This window comes from Scardinius erythrophthalmus (genome assembly GCF_964197995.2).
Source record: "Scardinius erythrophthalmus genome assembly, chromosome: 8".
In the NCBI taxonomy this organism is placed as follows: Eukaryota; Metazoa; Chordata; class Actinopteri; order Cypriniformes; family Leuciscidae; genus Scardinius; species Scardinius erythrophthalmus.
In genome coordinates, this window is record NC_138228.1 from 12,191,809 (window position 1) to 12,208,674 (window position 16,866).

Below are 16,866 nucleotides of genomic sequence, written 5' to 3' on the forward strand. Positions count from 1 at the left end.
TCAGAAATACTCTAAGAAATGGTTATAATTTTACTGCTGAGAATGCAATTTCAAATGTTAGCCATTTTGGACTGAATGAAAACACCTAGATACTATAATTAAACATTTCTATAAATTAGTATACACAGAACTGCTTTCCACAATGGTACTTTACAGTACAGTTCACTAAAAATGTATGTCATTATTGACAAATTTGAATGTTGTTATTTTTCAGTGCAACAGAAAAGGTCAATTTTGAAAAATATTCTTCAAAAGAGTCACATGCAGAATCAATGCAGCTCTACTCAATATAATTTATAGTGACCATTAAGTGTTCCATGTGACTTGCGCTATATTCCAAGTTGTCTATTCCAAGTTTAAAAATACTGTAGTTATGTGTGAAGAAAAGACTTTAAAAAGTCATTGAAAAAAGAAACAGGTGAGTAAATGTGAGTTAATGACAGAATTTTCATTTTTGGGTGAACTATCCCTTTAAGGATAATTAAGATATGAGAAGAGAAGTTCTCTTATGAAAGCATTATTTGTTCGTTACATAGGTTATCCGTCCATTGTCAAGAATAAAGACCCCATCACAGATGCCACAGTCGAGTCGAGTCAAGTCGACTCACACCACTTCGTAAGCTCACCTGACAGACAGTTATTACTGGCATCCAGTGTCCTCAGAGACACCAAGTCCAAGAATGGAATTAAACGAGTTACACTAAAGAAATAGAAAAGTAAGCCATCATTTTAAACAATAAAACATCTTAACACTGTACATTTGTAGATTTTTATTACATTTTACATAAGAATTTATTTAAACATTGCAAAGACTTCACCTTTAAGTAGGATTTAACTGTGAAACTGTGTGTGTTATGTTCGAAAAATGAAGAGACTGAAAACCCGTGAGACACCAACCAATGAGTAGGTAAGCAACTTAATAGGTTTTGAAACATAGCCATTCTCCATTGAGGCCTACCTGTTCTGGGCCACAGAAAGGTTTTGGAGCAAAGGTAGCCAATAAGATTCCAGATCAAGAATGGAAGATATTAGATTGTCATCCAGGTAAAGGTCCCTCAAAAGAACATGGTTCTGCAGGACAGGCAGCTATGCCATCAGCCAGAAAAAAAAACAAGAAGAAAAACAACAACAATTCCTTCTTGACCACTTGATTACACAGAAAGACATATTTTATGTTCCAACAATGAACACGGTCCCATCACCAGAGATGGGTGGATCACGCCTCATCCTGAACATGACTAATATCCACACATTAAGCAAAACAGATAACGATAATTCAATTAAAGTGACGGCAGCATAGGATTTCAGTATAACGTATGCTGGTTTCATGTAATGAACACAGTCAAATTACGCATTTCCTGGACACTGGGTTGGAAATATGTCTCTTTATAAATTGTAAGTGGTTAAAGTCTATGATTTCAGTTGGGCTAATTAGAGTAAGAACATTAAACAGTTCACAAAACAACAAAGTAATGGAAAACTGATTATCAATATGCTCTTCATATTACTTCTGAAGACATCTTACTACTCATCGTTTTAATGAGTTTGTTTCGTTGGTTGTGTAAGATTTACCTCAGTCAGACTGTTTCCCCTGAGGTCCAGTGTGTTAAGAAGAGCGCAATTCTCCAAACCCTCAACGTGACATAGGTGGTTGTCCGAACAGTCCAGATGCAGAAGGGTATAAATTTCCTTCAAACCTCTCGTGCTGAGCAGCTGGTTATGGTCCACTGATAATCGCAGAAGCATTTTCAGGGGTCCTAAACCACCTAAGAAAGCATAGATATATCATTCAGTGGGAGTGTATGAGGATAATTCTTGGCCATGGTGACAATATCTAATACCAGCCAAAGGATAATCTAATATAAAAAGGCAGCATTGGCAGGACATCATCTAATACTGACAGCAAATACCTTTAAACTGCATCTATCCTCTTATTTATGATATATTTATTCATATTTATTCAATACGAGGCCATTTACTCAGAAATGAGACATCAAGATTTATTTTGCAAGGAGAATGAGGGCAAAAGGCCATTTGAAGTCACCAAACTGGAACAATGATGCCCTCTACTGGACAATGACAACACTTAATATTAAATGCTAATTCTGTGGCGGAAACAAGCTTCCATAAGATTCAGATAGCTCCAACTGACCAACAGTCAGCTTCTCTTTCTTTAGTGCTTGCAATGAAAAATAAATAGAATACATAAAGCATAAAGGCAGTTCTAGTGAACATACTCACTGATACGAGAGATGTTGTTGTGTGAGAGCTGAAGAATTTGCAGATTTTCAGCTCCATCAAAACCGTGTGTGTTCATCAGCAGGTTCTTGCCCAGCAGGAGGACCTGAAGGTTGACCAGACCTCCACAGTCCACATGGGTAATTGAGTTCTCCTAAATGTGAGAAACAATGGTACACACATTAATAACATACAATAACATTAATAAAGTTTCCTGAGCAGCATATTAGAATGATTTCTGAAGGACCATCTGACACTGAAGACTGTAATAATAATTAAAAATATGACTGTTTTTACTGTATTTTTGATAGAATAAATGCAGCCTTGGTAAGCATAAGAGACTTTACTTGAAAGGTGTAAAATAATCATGTAGACTGCATTGCACTGATAGTTTGTTCTTTCTTACTTGTACATCGATGTATCTGATCTGAGCGCACTGGTTCAATCCATCCAAGGATGTGAGTCCACAGCGTCTAAGTGTCAAAGTCTGCAGGTTGTTACACTCGGACAGTGTAGACAGGCAACAACCCGGCAGGTCTTCCAACATCACTGTCGTAACCTGATTTTTACCAGCACAATGACAATAAAGTCAGCAGGAACATATAAGACATATCTCAGCCAGGAAATGGGTTTTAATTTCTACCTGTTTGAGAGAGATCCAAGTTCCTGTTTTGAGAATAGTGTTCACAGACAGAGGGGGTAAACTGGATACTCTTTTTCTTCTTGGCCCTCTTTTTTGGGACTGTTGTTGTGCCGAAGACACTTTCCTTTTATTCTGCAATGATAGTTTGGACCAAGGAGTGCAGCTCATCATCCAGGCCAGTCGCTTCTGCTCTGTGCTGTCAGGCAGACATACTGAAACTGATTCTTGGCTTTCAGGTTCATGGTCCTTAAGCTCAAAAGCGGTAGTATTTTGATGTCCTCTAGTGTTCATTTCAGGTACTACATCGTTCAAATCAGAAGCCGGCATAGTCAAGTCTGCATCGACGCTCGGAGTCGCTTCAACACTTAGGTGATCTGCAACACTTGGGGAACCAATTAAACTAGTGCCAAGGTCATTGGAAAGACCTTGCTGTGCATTTATGTGGGATTCTGGAGTGGGTTTGGTCAATTTAAAGCTTTTTCTTGATTGTGAGAGATTTATCTGAGAATCAAGCTCTACGTTGCCATCAACTCTTTTCTTTTCTTCATGGCTCTTTATTCTGTCTTTATCACTCTTTGTTTGTGGTCTCATATCATCTAATCTTTCTGTGTCTTCTGTACCTTTAGTTTTGTCCTGTTTTTTCATCGCATTCCCGTCGTCATCCAATGTTTTTTCCATGTTCTTCCCAAGTCTTATTCTTTCATTATTATCTTCTAGTTTCCTAACAATTACCTCATTGCCTACCTCATTTTCCTCTCTTTCTTCCTCTCTTTTAAATTCATCCTCCACCTGGCAACTCCTTTCCACTCCTGTTCTCTCCTTTTCTTTATTCTTCCTGTGTGCATCCACTTCCTGTCTTCTACAATCATCTATTACACTTGTAATGTTGTTCTGTTCCTCCTTCCTCTTCATTTCCCTCCTCCTCTCCTTATCTTCTTCCTCTTTCCTCCTCTGTTGTTCAAGTCTTTGCTCTCTCTCCAGACGATGGCGATCTTGTTCTTTCGCTCTTTCATAATCTGCTCTCCGTCTCTCCATTTCCTCCCTCTGTGCTCGCTCTTTCTCCTCTATCCTTTTTCTTTCCTCCTCCTTCTCCTTCTCCTTCTTCAACTTCTCCCATTCCCTCTTCTCCTCCTCATATCTTTTCTCCTCCTCTCTCTTTCTCCTCAGCTCTTTTTTGCTCCAGCGACGAGCTAATGCTCCTCTGAAAGCAGCTTGGATCTTTGTGGCTGCTCCGCAGTGAAGCTTCTGGGTTCTCCTTCTTTCCTCCTCCTGAGCCTCCTCAAAAGCCAAACGGGCTTTCGCTCTTTCATAATCTGCTCTCCGTCTCTCCATTTCCTCCCTCTGTGCTCGCTCTTCCTCCTCTATCCTTTTTCTTTCCTCCTCCTTCTCCTTCTTCATCTTCTCCCATTCCCTCTTCTCCTCCTCATATCTTTTCTCCTCCTCTCTCTTTCTCCTCAGCTCTTTTTTGCTCCAGCGACGAGCTAATGCTCCTCTGAGAGCAGCTTGGATCTTTGTGGCTGCTCCGCAGTGAAGCTTCTGGGTTCTCCTTCTTTCCTCCTCCTGAGCCTCCTCAAAAGCCTGTTTCTCCTCCTCAATCTGCTCCTCCAGTTTCCTGATTAAGTTCTGAAATTAACCAAAAAAACCTTGACTGGTACACATATATACACTCACGCACACACACACAGAAACACGCATACACTCACTGGCCACTTTATTAGGTACACCTTGCAAGTACCGGGTTGGACTCCCTCTTGGAGTCCGGGTTGGACTCCCCATTTTAGTCCATATTGACATGATAGCATCACACAGTTGCTGCAGATTTCTCTGCTTCACATCCATGATGTGACTCTCCCGTTCCACCACATCCCATCTGAATGTCGCAGCAGAAATGGAGACTCATCAGACCAGGAAACTATTTTTTCCAAACTTCTGCTGTCCAATTTTGGTGTGCCTGTGCAAACTGCAGCCTCTATTTCATGTTCTTAACTGACAGGATTGGCTCCCGGTGTGTTCTTCTGCTGCTGTAGCCCATCTTCTTTAAGGTTGGATGTGTATGCGTTCAGAGATGCTCTTCTGCGGACCTCGGTTTTAACGAGTGGTTATTCGAGTTTCTGTTGCCTTTCTATCAGCTTGAACCAGTCTGGCCATTCTCCTCTAACCTCTGGCATCAAAAAGACATTTTCGTCCACAGAACTGCCACTCACTGGATATTTTTTTCTTTTTTGGACCATTCTCTTTAAACCCTGGAGATGGTTGTGAGTAAAAATCCCAGTAGATCAGCAATTTCTGAAATACTCAGACCAGCCGCCTTGCACCAACAACCATGCCATGTTCAAAGTCACTTAAATCACATTTTGTTCCCCATTCTGATGCTCATTTTGAACTTTAGCACATGCACCATCTTGACCATAGGCCTATACCATGAAGCTGGTTTAGGTGAATAGTCAGGTATATTTCAGTTTAGTTTGTGCCAACCCTGGGTTTTAGGCCATGAAAGTGTCTTGGCTTTTAGAGGTGTTCATCGCCATAGTAACTTACGCTCCACAGCTAACCTGCTCAGGTTATGTTCTGGGTAAGAGATTTCAAACTGAAATTGGACCAATCAGCTGTGAGCAAAGTGACATATATCTATATATCTATATATCTATATCTATAAATTACAGAAACGTCTGTCTGTCTGTGTGTGTGTCTGTCTGTCTGTCTGTCTGTCTGTGTGTGTGTCTGTTAACCACATATCTCTCGAACCGTTAGTCCGATGGATTTCAAACTTGACAGGTGTCTCGCTACGGGCACGAGTAAGTGCAGTGCCAAGTTTGACATTGTTTGGATGAGAAATGCTAAAGATATCGTTAAATATATCATTTTTAAAAGGTTGTGGTTTAAAAATAAACATTCTGACATAAACACTCAGTCAGCTACACTGTTTACTTCTGAATATTATAGTTTGGTTCCAAAACGTGATAAATCCATTTTGATTAATTTGAGTAAAAATGTGTTTTCTTTACCAAGAAACCAACAATTACTAAAAACACACACAAAAATGAATTTTGCATGGGCACTTTACACTGCTCCCTAAATCGACACGCTTATTCATTTGTGGATGTTAACTGAATCTATATGTCAGCTATGCTGTTTACTTCTGAATATTATATTTCATTCTGGTGCGCTTAATGTTATCGCTACTGTGTAATAGTAGCCTATGCTATTCACCAACTAAACATATCCTATTCAATGCGTTCACAGTCTCTTTCACGGGCATCATTTGTAGTAGCCTATTCACAAAAAATAAAAAAATAATAATAATTGTGCTTTCTACCATGCACAAATAAAAATGTCACTGAACTTTTGCTGTGTAATTGTAACAATGAGCATTCAATCACACCAAACCAACAATTACTAAAAACACACACAAAAACTGATTTTGCACGGGTATTTTGCACTAGTCTTTCTATAAATTACAGAAACGTCTGTCTGTCTGTGTGTGTGTCTGTCTGTCTGTGTGTGTGTCTGTTAACCACATATCTCTCGAACCGTTAGTCCGATGGATTTCAAACTCGGCAGGTGTCTCGCTACGGGCACGAGTAAGTGCAGTGCCAAGTTTGACGTTGTTTGGATGAGAAATGCTAAAGATATCGTTAAATATATCATTTTTAAAAGGTTGTGGTTTAAAAATAAACATTCTGACATTAGAGGGTTGTATCGGTCAAAGAAGCCCCAAGAAGGTTGTGGTTTAAAAATAAACATTCTGACATAAACACTCAGTCAGCTACACTGTTTACTTCTGAATATTATAGTTTGGTTCCAGAACGTGATAAATCCATCTATCTATAAATTACAGAAACGTCTGTCTGTCTGTATGTCTGTCTGTCTGTCTGTGTGTTATTCGCATATCTCTCGAATGGAGATAACCACTAAATGTGAGAAAACCACTATTTTCTGTTTCAAACTTTCACATAGCATCTTCTTTAGGTTATAATAACATAAAAAAATTCAAATCCAGATTTTGATTTTCAAAGATTTATTATAAAAACGGATAATTTTTTCCCAAAAATGCAATAAATTCATGACTTTTTTTTCTCCAAAATGCAATTAATCCATTGAATCAATATAAAGTTATTTTTGATCATATTGCCATTGCAAGAAATATCTCCTGAACTTTTTTGACGGCGATCAGCTCACAAAAACTGATTTTGCACGGGCACTTTGCACTGCTCCCTAAATTGAGGCGCTTATTCATTTGTGGATGTAAACTGAATCTGTAAGTCAGCTATGCTGTTTACTTCTGAATATTATATTTCATTCTGGTGCGCTTAACGCTATCGCTACTGTGTAATAGTAGCCTATGCTATTCACCAACTAAACATATCCTATTCAATGCATTCACAGTCTCTTTCACGGGCATCATTTGTAGTTGCCTATTCACAAACTGCTAAAGCATAGTGTTTTCTCGGAGTTCACTGTGTGCTTTCTACCATGCACAAATAAAAATGTCACTTGAACTTTTGCTGTGTAATTGTAACAATGAGCACTCAAACACACCAAACCAACAATTACTAAAAACACACACAAAAACTGATTTTGCACGGGCATTTTGCACTAGTTTAACTAAATTGTATATAACGATAATATGTAAGATAAATAAGATTTGGAATCGACAGATAAAGCTTTAAAAATGACTACATGTGAGCTTTTGAAGTCTCTGTATACCTATATGATCAAATATATAAACTAACTTCACAACTTTCACTTGCACTAATATAGCAACATATTTTCTTCTTGCTGTGTAAATGCATTAACATACTTCATATTTCTCAATCTCTTAATCTTTGGCAGAAGAGATAATTGAATTGTGCTGACTCCCTTGTGAGAAGTCAATCTGAGTTTCATTGCTTCACAGCATGTGATTTGTTCAACTACCATCATGGTACATGCCCAATTTCTACATGGCTAAATGCATAAAGTTGCTGCTATCTGATTGGCTGATTAGATATTTGCATTAACGAGCAGTTGATCAGGTGTACCTAATAAAGTGGCCTGTGATATTTATGGATATACAGTTGTAATCAAAATTATTCAACCCTCATTGCATATCAGGTTTATTGGCAAAATTGACTAACTTTCAGCTGTTTGCAATGAACAAATCAAACAAGAGTAATTGAAATAGCTCAACACAACAAATGTTTCTGGGCTGTGTTTCCCAAAAGCACCGTAAGCCTAAATAGATCGTAGAGCCGTTGCCACCAATGGTCTCTTCAACTTAGCTCACTATGCTTTTGAGAAACGCAAACTTGGATGATGACATCACTGTTTTCTGGAGAACTGCTTTATAGATTAAATGAACTAATTTAATAATTGATGATATTTACAACGGAACTGAATCAACACTGAACTGACTTCAGCTGAACAATGACACTGTTGTCCTTTAGAGCTGCTGTACAGCCGAAATGCACTCTGTTTACATCATTGAATCATTTTCCTGTTATCACTATCAAAACTACTTTGAAACAATCTGTATTGTATAAAGTGCTATATAAATAAAGGTGACCTGACTTGACATATACACTCAACAAATTGTCTCATTTGTGTGTTTTTACATAATACACCAACTCAGGTCATTCATATATTAACAACCATTTATTTTTAAATTACATATATGCATTTTTTTATTAAAAGAAATTTAGCTTTTGCCACATTTATTAAATAGCATCTTCAACAATCTTAGGGATATTAAACTCACCTGCTGTTTATCCAGCTGCAGTTGAAGATCTTCTGTGTGGTGAACTTCGTTTTTAACTGCAGCATTTTGAAACTGTTATTGACATACAGAATTTAGATTTTGTTATTCAATCAACTTTTCTCCTAATTTTAAAAAGATTATACAAAATAAAAAGACAGTCCTACCAGAGTGACCTCCTCTATCTTCCTCAGCTCCTCCTCAAACTCCATCAGTCTTCTCCTCCTCCTCTCTTCTTCTTCTCTTTCCGAGTTCAAATGCAGCAGTCTTTCTACCACCTGTGCAGCTAATTTCTGCTCCTCTTCCTCTTTGAGTCTTTTCTCTAATTCTCTCCACTCAAGACTAAATTGCAATTCAATCTCAGTGAATGTATCACGCTCACTTACATCTAAAAACAGATTAAAGGTACAATTCGGTGAATATAAAGAGGTTAATAAGCAATCTACAAAACCATTGAAGATATTTGTGCAGATTTAACAGCAATGTAACCTAGTTTTTTACAGGCCCATCTAACCACATCATTACAGAAAATGTACCTTCCATCCGTGACATATTTGGAATCTCCTGCTGGGCATTCTGTGGCTCAACGTCTTTTAGAAGTCCAACTTGTTCCTCTAATTCAGAGATTATCTGACAAAAACATGTGCATTTTTATAATATTCATGAACTAACAAAATAGGATCTATGCAGTACATCATCAGTATGCTGGATAAACAAGGGTAAGTTCTGAGAATGTACAGCCTAAATTCATATTGACTGAACACAAACAAAACTTGGATATGTAACAGATCATTTGCTACTGTGAGGGACAAACTGAATTAAAGGTTAAGTTAAGGACAAAACACAGACACTCCTTTCCTCTGCGATGACTCAGATGGGATAATAATCCCATTTCCATTTAACCACAAACAAATAACCATGACTCACCTTCTCTTTCCACTTTATGGGGTCTTCTATAAAATCTGAAGCTGGTTCAGTTGTAGGATTATCTTTGTGATTAAGGTGAGACTGCTCTTGGCTTGACAAATCTATAGGGAACCAGAAAAGTGAAAAACAATGCAATACCTCAAGTAAGCAGTCTATAATATAAACTTTAAGCTGTTTTAATTCTGAATTTCAATCTGATCTTTTAAAGTGATTCTCACCCTTTTCTTCAACATCTTCAAGGATTAATTGTTCAAAGGCATTCATTCGATTTCTTGAAGCTTCAACATATGCGAGTACTGAGTCAGGCAGCCTATCTTCTGCATGTAGCTTCTGTGAAAACAGGTTATTGACAGTGATGAAAGGACAGGTAGAGTAAACGTACATGTTTTTGGATGAACTAGGCCTAACGTTATGTGAATTATAAATGATATCTTCTTAATGTCACAAAAGTGGAATAGATTAAGTTACCATATTCGATGTAACGTTAGGCCTAGATGTTTTGCTTGTTTTAACCAATGATTGTTTTCTATACCAGTAAAGATTAAATACATACAATATAAATTAAGTTTTCAAAATAAAGTGGGTTGTAATACAATTTTGGAAAGTCGACTAAATTCAAAATAAGTAAGTTAGAGTTTTAAGAACTGAATAACAAAATAAAATAAAATAGCCACTTACATTTCCATCCGAAACAGTAAAGATGTCATCTTCTGACTCTGAATAATTTTCAGAAGGATCGAGGTTCAATTTCATCAGCTCCTCATCTATTGCCTGTTCGATGTTGCTATCCATTAACATCACTAGGCTATTATTGAGTTACTATTTCGAGTGTATTTGATCACGAAGCAACAGCAAACCCGCAGATTTGTAGTTAAAGTAAACTATAAAATTGTCAACTCTTAACAACAGCAGCATACACTACTAATAATAATGATAGAAAAGCAACTCGTGAGTATTTAACCAACACTTTATTTTCCTGACTGTGTGTTACACAGCACCTGTTTCTCTGTTTTCCTCATGTTTGTAGTTTAGCGTCCACCGCAGTTGCTATGGACAACAAAGTACAGAGTGGCATGAGGGACAAACTTCATGAAGAGAACCCATCTAATATTGTCGGGCTGCTTTTTAATAAGTTCAGCGTTATATTTTAATGTAAACGTATTGTTAGAAATTAACAGCTGTTTGAGCCAACTCTGTAAAGCTTTTATATGGAAAGGTACAGCATTTCCAGCACACATTATTTTTTTATATTTTGGCGCCCCCTAGTGCCTACATAATTCATTAAAGGGATAGGCCAGTTCACCAAAAAATGTTAATTCTGTCATCATTTACTCACTCTCATGTCTTTCCAAAACCGTAAGACTTTCGTTCATTTTCGGAACATAAATAAAGATATTTTTAATGAAATCTGAGTGATTTCTGTCCCTCCATTGACAGCTATGCAACTTACACGTTGACGCTTCATAAAGACATTGTAAAACGAATCCATATGAATTGAGTGAGTGGTTTATTCCAAATTTTCTGAAGAGGCACAATCACTTTATACACTCAACATATTTCATTTAGGATTTTATTCACATATAAACATTCATCAACTCACATCAGTTGTGGTAACAGCTCAAGCATGTTCTCTTGTTGTGCGAGAACTAATGAGGTTCATTCCCCTGTTACACAGCAGTTTGAGCTTCCACAAGATCAAATGAAGTTCATTCTCATGTGTTACGCAGCACATTTGAGCTTCTGTAAGACTAAGAACCATTGAAGTTTGTTCTCGAGCATCAAGCAGGTTCGGTTGAGATATCTGTTTATGTTTGCTGATCAATGTTTGCATTTGAATAAAGAGCCAAAATTCAATCTGTTTGTCATACAAAGTGATCGTGTCTCTTCCGAAAATTTGGACTAAACAAATTAACAGATTAACATCTAACTAACATCTAACTAAAATGTTTCACAAAAACGTACCATAAATGATAAATAACCTTTTTGCGCTAATGTTTTGATAATTATTAAAGACCAGATAACTTTGAAAAAAAAGAACATACTATTAAGAACCTTGCCAGAATGTTAGATAAGTTCTGATAATGTTCCTGTTAGCTAGGTCTAAATTGTACTTTTGCAGGGTCTATTGACCAGCCAAGTCATGACAGATTGTGTTTTTTATTATACATTCATTCATTTGGCATGCAGTTGCTTTCATCCAGAGCACTCAAATACATTTTATTCCCTAGAAACCGGACACATTTTGATCATATGTTCCTCTGAGTGGCTGCAGGAGTCTGCTTTTGAAGTCAAACCAACTGTCGGTGTTTCATCAGATCCCGGAGAAGCATTCACCTTGTTCAATTGCTCAAAAAGGCCCCATCAGCAAGCCTTGTCTGCTTTAATTAGCAGAGAGTGGCATCGACCCCTTTGTTACTGGGCAAGTGTCCGGAGCTTTTGTCTGAGAGTATGGAACCCAGACAGGGACTAGACAAGCAGTGGCTGCAGATTTACACTGCAGATTAGGACAGTCAAAGCCTGCTCAGCTCCGAACAGAGCTCAAGTTTGGATAGTGTTCCTGTGTTTGTACTGTAAAGGGTTTTCTGTTACTGGTCTGTTGCTTTTATCTGGTCATTGCTCTTCAAGCTAATTGTTTCCATTCATTCTTTCAGAGTGGGTGAGAGAGAGAGAGAGAAAGAACTTGTTGAAAAGGTGGCTTCAGCTCTGAGTTGCTCTCTGTGACTGTAGATTCTTCCTTATAGGCTACTATTATAAACCTCTTTGGTTAAGTTAGTTTAGGGTTCTTACATTTTCTTGAGCTCAACCATCCAAAAACACAAACTGTCAACACACTGTCAACAGGTTCTTGATGTCCATAAATTTTGTAACTGCTTTCCTACCAATCATGTTCTTTTTTTCTCTCTCTTTTCAGTTTAAGAGTGTGAGCAGCTCTGTTCAGTTGAGGATACTTCTCTTCTCCACAAAGCATGTGACAGACACATTGAATCATTTGTGTATTTCTGAGAACTGAAAATATAAAAATGAATTCAGAATACTGATCAAAACTAAAACTTAAAAACTATATGTATGTATGTATGTATATATATATATATATATATATTTATATATATATATATCTTTGTAATTTCTAGTTCAGGGTGTGTTCACACCATAGACTGGTTTACACCTGTAGGTCACTTGGTTCCTTTGGTCTGGACAAGTCTGGACCAAAAAACAACAACATTTAGTCCCATTATAGCCTACATATGTTGCTATTTTGACCAGCTAAGAACTCATGAAGAGCTTATAAAATGTGTAAAGGAGTCAAAACAGTGGCCGGAGACGAAGATCTACAGCGAGGAGACGCAGTTCCGATACCTGTGCCAAACTGTGATGGGCAACATCGCGAGTAAGAGAAAAAAACAGGTTTGCGTACAGGTCTGCCCTTTTTAGGGTCACATGTTGTGACATCATGTCGCTTTTTTGGTGTGTTTACATGTCTTTGGTCCGTGTTGTGGGTGCTTTCACATCTGTAGTTCGGTTCATGTAGACTGTTCCAGACCAAGGGAAAAAAATTATACAATTGTAGCATTTTTTCAGCCTTTCCCTTTCTGGTTATTTTTCACACCATACTGATTGCTCTGGCCCAAATCAGTTGATGAGTTGGTGAAACGAACCATAATGCAGTCACGTGACAACATCCACATCACTTTTTGGCCAGATGTGTCTTTGAACATATTTCCTAAACTGCTCTTCGATTGGTCAGAATTAACGTGCAGAAAAATTCCAACGGAACTCCCGGAAGTAAACAAAGAGAGGAGGAAAAGCCAGCAGACAGCATGCCGCTTTAGTAAGTCATACTAAGGAGAGACGACTGCCCGGGCTAATTGTATCCATGGTCATCATATACTACATAGTTTGTATACACCACTTTAGCCAAACTATACATTTTGAGAATTAAGAGCGGATGCAGCAGGAAAATAATATTTTAATGCACTGCAAAGGCGCATCGCAAGTCACTTCAGGACTATGGCACCTGGTTTCTCACCACAAACTAACCGCTCCAGTGTTCGTTTGAAAGCGTACCGAGACCACCTCTTCAAGGAGGTCTCAGTACGCTTGTTTGGTGCGCTTTTGGTGCACACCCGAGTGCGATTGCTGCATTCACACCTGCCCAAACGAACCGCACCAAGGGGGACAATGAACTCTTGTGCTATTCAACCGAACTAAATGAGGCAGGTGTGAAAGCACCCTTTCATTTGAACTGCACCAGAGTTCGTTTGGAAGCGGACCGAGGGCGTTTACACTTGGCTGGTTTGGTTCGATTAAAACGAACCCTGGTGCGATTGCCTTAGTGCGGAACTCTTAGTGCGGTTCATTTGAATTAGGGTGCTTTCACACCTGAATTTGTTTTGTAATCTGCTGCATTTTCTCCCTTGTTTCATTTTGTTTAGGCATTTGTGAACACGGCAATCGCGCTCGGATCCGCTCCAAAACAATCGCTCCGAGATCGCCTGAACGAGGTGGTCTCGGCCCGATTGCAAACGAACTCTGGGACGGTTCGCTTGAGGTGTGAAAGCAATTAGACCCAACGGACCAACGAATTAAATAGTATTATAATTCATAACGGGTTTTGTGTTATAAAAAAAGTAGTAGTGATTCTGTGAGTGACCACATTAATTATCACAGTTGAAAACCAAAAGAGCACCTCTTCATCTTAAAATGTTGTGTAATTATGCTTCTCTTTGCGAGAATGAGAAGCCTTGATTCCTGCTCCGGTGAAGCCTTGATTCCTGCTCTAGCTGCATTATAACATTCGTCTAGTATTTGCGTGTGTCTGGAGTCTCTGGACACAGTTAACCTCTAGACCAGGGATCAGCAACTCCGGTCCTGGAGGGCCACTGTCCTGCAGAGTTTAGCTTCAGCCCTGATAAAAACTCACCTGCCTGTATCTATCTAGTAATCCTGAAAACACTGATTGCCTTGTTCAGGTGTGTTTAATTAGGGTTGGAGCTAAACTCTGCAGGACAGTGGCCCTCCAGGACCGGAGTTGCTGATCCCTGCTCTAGACAGTGCTGGAAGATCCAGAGAGAGCGTGTTTGAATTTGCTGCAGTATTAATATGAATGTAGTAGGCTATATACAGTAATTTAACAGCGGGAATGACAGCTACATTTGTATAGTGTTTGCGTCTTGACAGTTACAAATAAAGCCACAATAAGCTCATGGAGCGAACTTGTCAATCATCTTAAAGGATGACACAGAGGAAACTCTGACCAATAAGAGGACAGTTGTATTCGCATGTGACTTGCGTACCAAAAAACAACTTGCGTTTGTGACAGTGAACCGAACCAAGAAGAAAATGCAACATTGTCCCTGTTTCGGAACAAAACAAACGATCTATAAGTGTTAAAACGCCCTAAGTGTGAATGCTGCCATCTGAACCCTGGTGCGCATCAAACAAGCGGACCGAGACCACTGAAAAGATGGGTCTGGGTCCGCTTACGAACTAAATCTGGTGCGGTTCGAATTAAATATGAACGCAACACAGACCAAAGACATGAATGAACCAAAAACAGGACATGATGTCACAAGATGCGACCCTTAAAAAAGACAGAAAGCTCATGCATGACAGTTTTTTTCTTGTCGCGATGTTGCCCGTCACAGAGGGATTCCTGCCACTGATTTGACTTCTTTACACATTTTATAAGCTCTTCACGAGTTCTCAGCTGGTAATACCATCATATGTAGGCTATGCACATATAACGGGTGCGTTTAGCCCAGCACACAGCATTGTTTTGGATGTTCGGTCATGAAAATGTAATAAAAGCCGACCAATCAGTCAACATATTCCTATGCCTTTAGGTTCGTTGTAATGCCAATCTGAACGCTAAGAGGACCAGGACTAAAGGCTTTTTTTTATTATGTGTCCGGACCAAACAAACCAAGCGAACCAAACTACAAGTGTGAACACCCCCCGAGACCCATCTTTTCAGCGATCTCGCTCCCGCTTGTTTGGTGCGCACCAGGGTTCTGATGGCAACGTTCACACTAATGAACCACACTAAAGCAATCACACCAGGGTTCATTTTAATTGAACCAAACATGCCAAATGTGAACATACCCTGAAAAGATGGGTCTCGGTCCGCTTCCAAATGAACTCTGTTGTGGTTGGAATCAAATATGATTCCGTGGTTAATCAGAAACACCTGGGGAGACTAATAAACAAGAAAAACTACAAAGGACTACAAAAAATGGCACAGGACAGGAAATAAAAGTCCACACAAGACAAGGGGAACACAAGACAGGAATCATGATATAGCCCCCCACTTAAGGAGCGGATTCCAGACGCTCCTCAGGAAAACAGTCCAGGAGGGTGGTGGAGCAGAGGCGGACCCGGGGGCGGGATGGAGAGGGCCAGGCCCGTGGAGCGGAAGGACGGGAGGCCAGGGTGGAGCAGGCAGTGCAGGCGGCCAGGGCGGAGCAGGCTGTTCGGGTGGCCAGGGCAGAGCAGGCTGTTCGGGTGGCCAGGGCGGAGCAGGCTGTTCGGGTGGCCAGGGCGGAGCAGGCTGTTCGGGTGGCCAGGGTGGACCAGACAGTTCGGATGTTCAGGGCGGACCAGACAGTTCGGGGGACCATGTCGGCGCGGCCTCCGTGGTCCTATTAAGGGACACACTGCCTCCCCCCAAAAAATTTTTTCTTGAGGGCAGCTATGGGATTCTGCTCAGGAACAGGCACCGGCCCGGGAACAGGAACAGACACCGGCTCGGGAACAGGAACAGACACCGGTTCGGGAACAGGAACAGACACCGGCTCGGAAACAGGAAAAGACAGTGTGGCGGTAGCCATCTTGTCTGGAGACACTGGCTCGGCGGCGGCCATCTTGTCTGGAGACACTGGCTCGGCGGCGGCCATCTTATCCGGAGACTCTGGATCGGCAGGCGTGACGTGAACAGACTCTGGATTGGCAGGCGTGACGTGAACAGACTCTGGATCGGCAGGCGTGACGTGAACAGTCTCTGGATCGGCAGGCGTGACGTGAACAGTCTCTGGATCGGCAGGCGTGACGTGAACAGTCTCTGGATCGGCAGACGTGACGTGAACAGACTCTGGATTGGCAGACGTGACGTGAACAGTCTCCGGATCGGCAGACGTGACGTGAACAGTCTAAGATCGGCAAACGAAATCCAGGGCGGGACATGGGACATGGGACATGAGACCAGCTACAACAACCGACAAACAACAACTGAAGCACAGAGGTTTAAATACACAGGCAAACAAGCTAAACAAGATAACAAGGGGCGTGGTTAATCAGAAACACCTGGGGAGACTAATAAACAAGAAAA

General features: G+C 40.0%; 1 protein-coding gene across 1 annotated transcript in view; it reads right to left on the minus strand.

Annotated features, from left to right (window-relative positions):
• Positions 1-10,578, minus strand: part of lrriq1 (leucine-rich repeats and IQ motif containing 1) — a gene marked incomplete at its 3' end in the record, with an annotated part of 28,924 nt that extends 18,346 nt beyond the window's left edge. Inside the window, exons 1-11 of the mRNA XM_081372801.1 lie at positions 10,221-10,578; positions 9,761-9,872; positions 9,543-9,643; positions 9,152-9,245; positions 8,783-9,003; positions 8,619-8,690; positions 2,882-4,504; positions 2,645-2,797; positions 2,242-2,392; positions 1,573-1,766; positions 959-1,086 (exon numbers count right to left, since the gene is read on the minus strand). Of these exons, the coding sequence (XP_081228927.1) occupies positions 959-1,086; positions 1,573-1,766; positions 2,242-2,392; positions 2,645-2,797; positions 2,882-4,504; positions 8,619-8,690; positions 8,783-9,003; positions 9,152-9,245; positions 9,543-9,643; positions 9,761-9,872; positions 10,221-10,340 (2,969 nt within the window). The 5' untranslated portion in view covers positions 10,341-10,578. The remainder of the gene's footprint in view (positions 1-958; positions 1,087-1,572; positions 1,767-2,241; positions 2,393-2,644; positions 2,798-2,881; positions 4,505-8,618; positions 8,691-8,782; positions 9,004-9,151; positions 9,246-9,542; positions 9,644-9,760; positions 9,873-10,220) is intronic.
• Positions 10,579-16,866: the final 6,288 nt, after the last annotated feature.